A 2,500-nucleotide genomic window follows, 5' to 3' on the forward strand; every position below is an offset into this window, starting at 1 on the left:
CGTATACCTGGGTACTGACAACCGCTCCGGTCCCCAAAGAGCCCTCGAGGAGTGAGAGAAAAATAAATGGTGTGCAAAAAAAAAAAAAGGAAAGAAAGAAAGAAAGAAAGAAAGAAAAAAAAAGCCCAGAGAAACTGGAAGAGCGTCATTAATACTGCAGTCGGAGTCGGAGGAAGAACTTCTGCTTCCCACCATCACAGAAACCACATCTCATCCTTCCCTTCTGTCTTCACCACTGCTGCTGCTCCGTCCTCTGGAAGCTTCCTGCTTGAGCCGCTCACTGCTTCTCTGTCCGAGACCTCCGTCCATCCATCCGTCCCTCCGTCCGTCTGTCCGTCTATCTGTCTATGTGTCCGTCCGTCCGTCTCTGTGTGTGTGTGTGTGTGTGTGTGTGCCTGTGTTGTGTGGTACTCACGCTCCATAGGCTGGGATGGGTGGTGGAGGCGGGGCGGTGCGGAAGGTGTTGTAGACGGCCCGGCCCCGCCCTCGTAGGTGGGCACCCCGGTAGGCCACCGTAGCTCCTGTGGCGGGTAGGGGAACCCTGCCACTGTGGGGGAGGGGAGGGAGGGGGGGGAGACAATGACAACGGGTGAGCATGGGCGACTTGGCATTGAGAGAGAGAGAGAGAGAGAGAGAGAGAGAGAGGGAGAGAGATGAGTAAAAAGTGACAGAATTATGTGAGAATGACCAGGAAATAAAATAGATTTCATCTTCGCTCGTTGTGCCTTGTGGAGCCCCCCCCCCTTTTCACCCCCCCAGCGGCACCCAGCAGCGGCAGGCAGGAAGTGGGCGATGCGGCGCCTCTGAGTTCCGCACAGTTGCATAGTTGAGACACGGCAGGTTGGCTGGGGGAGGGGAGGGAGGGGTTGCGGGGGCGGGCGGATGTTGTTGTAAGCTCCTCCCTCCCCCCTCCTCGCGGCAGATGGGCCGGACAGCCAGGGCGCCGACCTCAGCACGACCTCCATCTACAAACCCGTCGGGGGTCGTCTCAGTGCAGCACTGGGAGGGTGGGGGTGGTGGTGGAGGAGGAGGTGACATCAGGGCGGTCACACCTGAGCGGACGTGATCCCGAGGCCACGCCCCCCACTGTCACCTCGAGCCACTCTGGTGGGATGATGAGCCTGAACGGTGAGCAGCAGCGGCAGCAGATCTCTGCGGCGTCCCCGCAAATGTATTCACCCCCCCGCCCCCCTTCCTCCCCCCCCCGCACTGCACAGGCTTCCCCATTATTCTTCATCCTCGCCGAGCGCCTCCTCATCGCCCTCCCCTCACCTTATTCTTTTTTATTCATTTCCATGACATGTTTTGCTTGAATTCATCACCGACCACTTGAGTCTATCCAGAGACTGAGGCGGCGGGGGTGGAGGTGGGGGTGCTGCTGCTGCTGCTGCTGCGGCAGGGGGTGAGTAACACCGCGGTAATAACATGTTTTCAGTGTGTCTGAGATGAACCCGAGCCCGGGGGGGGAGGAGGAGGAGGAGGAAGAGGAGCAGCGTCTGAGACGTGTGCAGCAGCGTTCACCCCCCCCTCCCCTCCGCCCCCCAACCCCTTCCCACCCTTCATGAAGAGACTCCGCCCACCGGGTCGCTCTGCTCACATTTGACAAAACTGCTTTTTGTTAAAACACAGCTTTTTAATGTCTGCAGATGTTTCCAGGCTCTGGCCAGGTGAGCAGCGATAGACTGGGAGCCCCCCCCCCCCTCTCCCCCCTCCCACCTCCTCTCACCCTCCTCCCCCTGCACTCGAGTGATTTATAAAGCTGACCTTGACATTTAAATTAGTCTCTATGTTTTCCAGAGCGCCGGACATCTGAGCACAGTTGTTAAAGGGCAAAAACAATCCAGTCTGATAGTTTCTGCTGTTTCTCCTCCCTCTCAACAAATCGCTGCTGCTTCCCCGACTCCAACCTCCCTCTCTCTCCCTCTCTCTCCCTCTCCCCCCCCCCCCCAAAAAAAAACCTCCGTTGGATATTTGTATGCAATATGCATGCGGTGATATATGCGAATGTAAACTTATAATGAGTTGGCGATAGGCTACACTGCTTCAATAATAACCCATAAATCAAAGGCACTGTCACACCTTGGTACGCCTGTGAAAGGCAACAACAACAACAGCCGCTGCTGCTGCTGCTGCTGCTGCTGCTGCTGCTGCTGCACGCCGAGCACAAAGCTGCGGCGCCGCTGCCAAAGTCCTTTTCCGGTAAAGAAGGGAGGGGGGGAGGTGGAGGAGGAGGAGGAGAAAATATGAGTTATGCGGCGGAGGGCGGCGGGGTCACGCTGCACCTCGTATGTCATACGTGTCAGCCGGGAGGGAAGCTGAATAGCTGCGGAGCGGCTCGGACCCGAGCTAATCCAGCGCCGCGCCCATGATGGGGTCATAAGCAGCTCCCATAAAGAAAGATCCGATTTTCCACAAGGTTGATCCCTCTAATACTCCCGCACAGCCGCTCCAACACAGCCAGCACTTAATCCACGCACCTGGGGGAGGTGGGGGGGGGGGA

The 2,500-nt window shown here is 57.6% G+C and overlaps 1 protein-coding gene across 1 annotated transcript in view; it reads right to left on the reverse strand.

The window, feature by feature from the left end:
- Nucleotides 1-411: 411 nt before the first annotated feature.
- Nucleotides 412-2,500, reverse strand: part of LOC142882417 (RNA binding protein fox-1 homolog 3-like) — a 21,633-nt gene continuing 19,544 nt past the window's right edge. The window contains 2 exon segments of the mRNA XM_076017152.1: nt 412-527; nt 530-547. Coding sequence (XP_075873267.1) covers nt 412-527; nt 530-547 — 134 coding nt within the window.

The sequence above is a fragment of the Nelusetta ayraudi genome, unplaced genomic scaffold (assembly GCF_046127955.1).
Source record: "Nelusetta ayraudi isolate G7.1 ecotype Tasmania unplaced genomic scaffold, CSIRO-AGI_Nayr_v1 ptg000263l, whole genome shotgun sequence".
Classification (NCBI taxonomy): domain Eukaryota; kingdom Metazoa; phylum Chordata; class Actinopteri; order Tetraodontiformes; family Monacanthidae; genus Nelusetta; species Nelusetta ayraudi.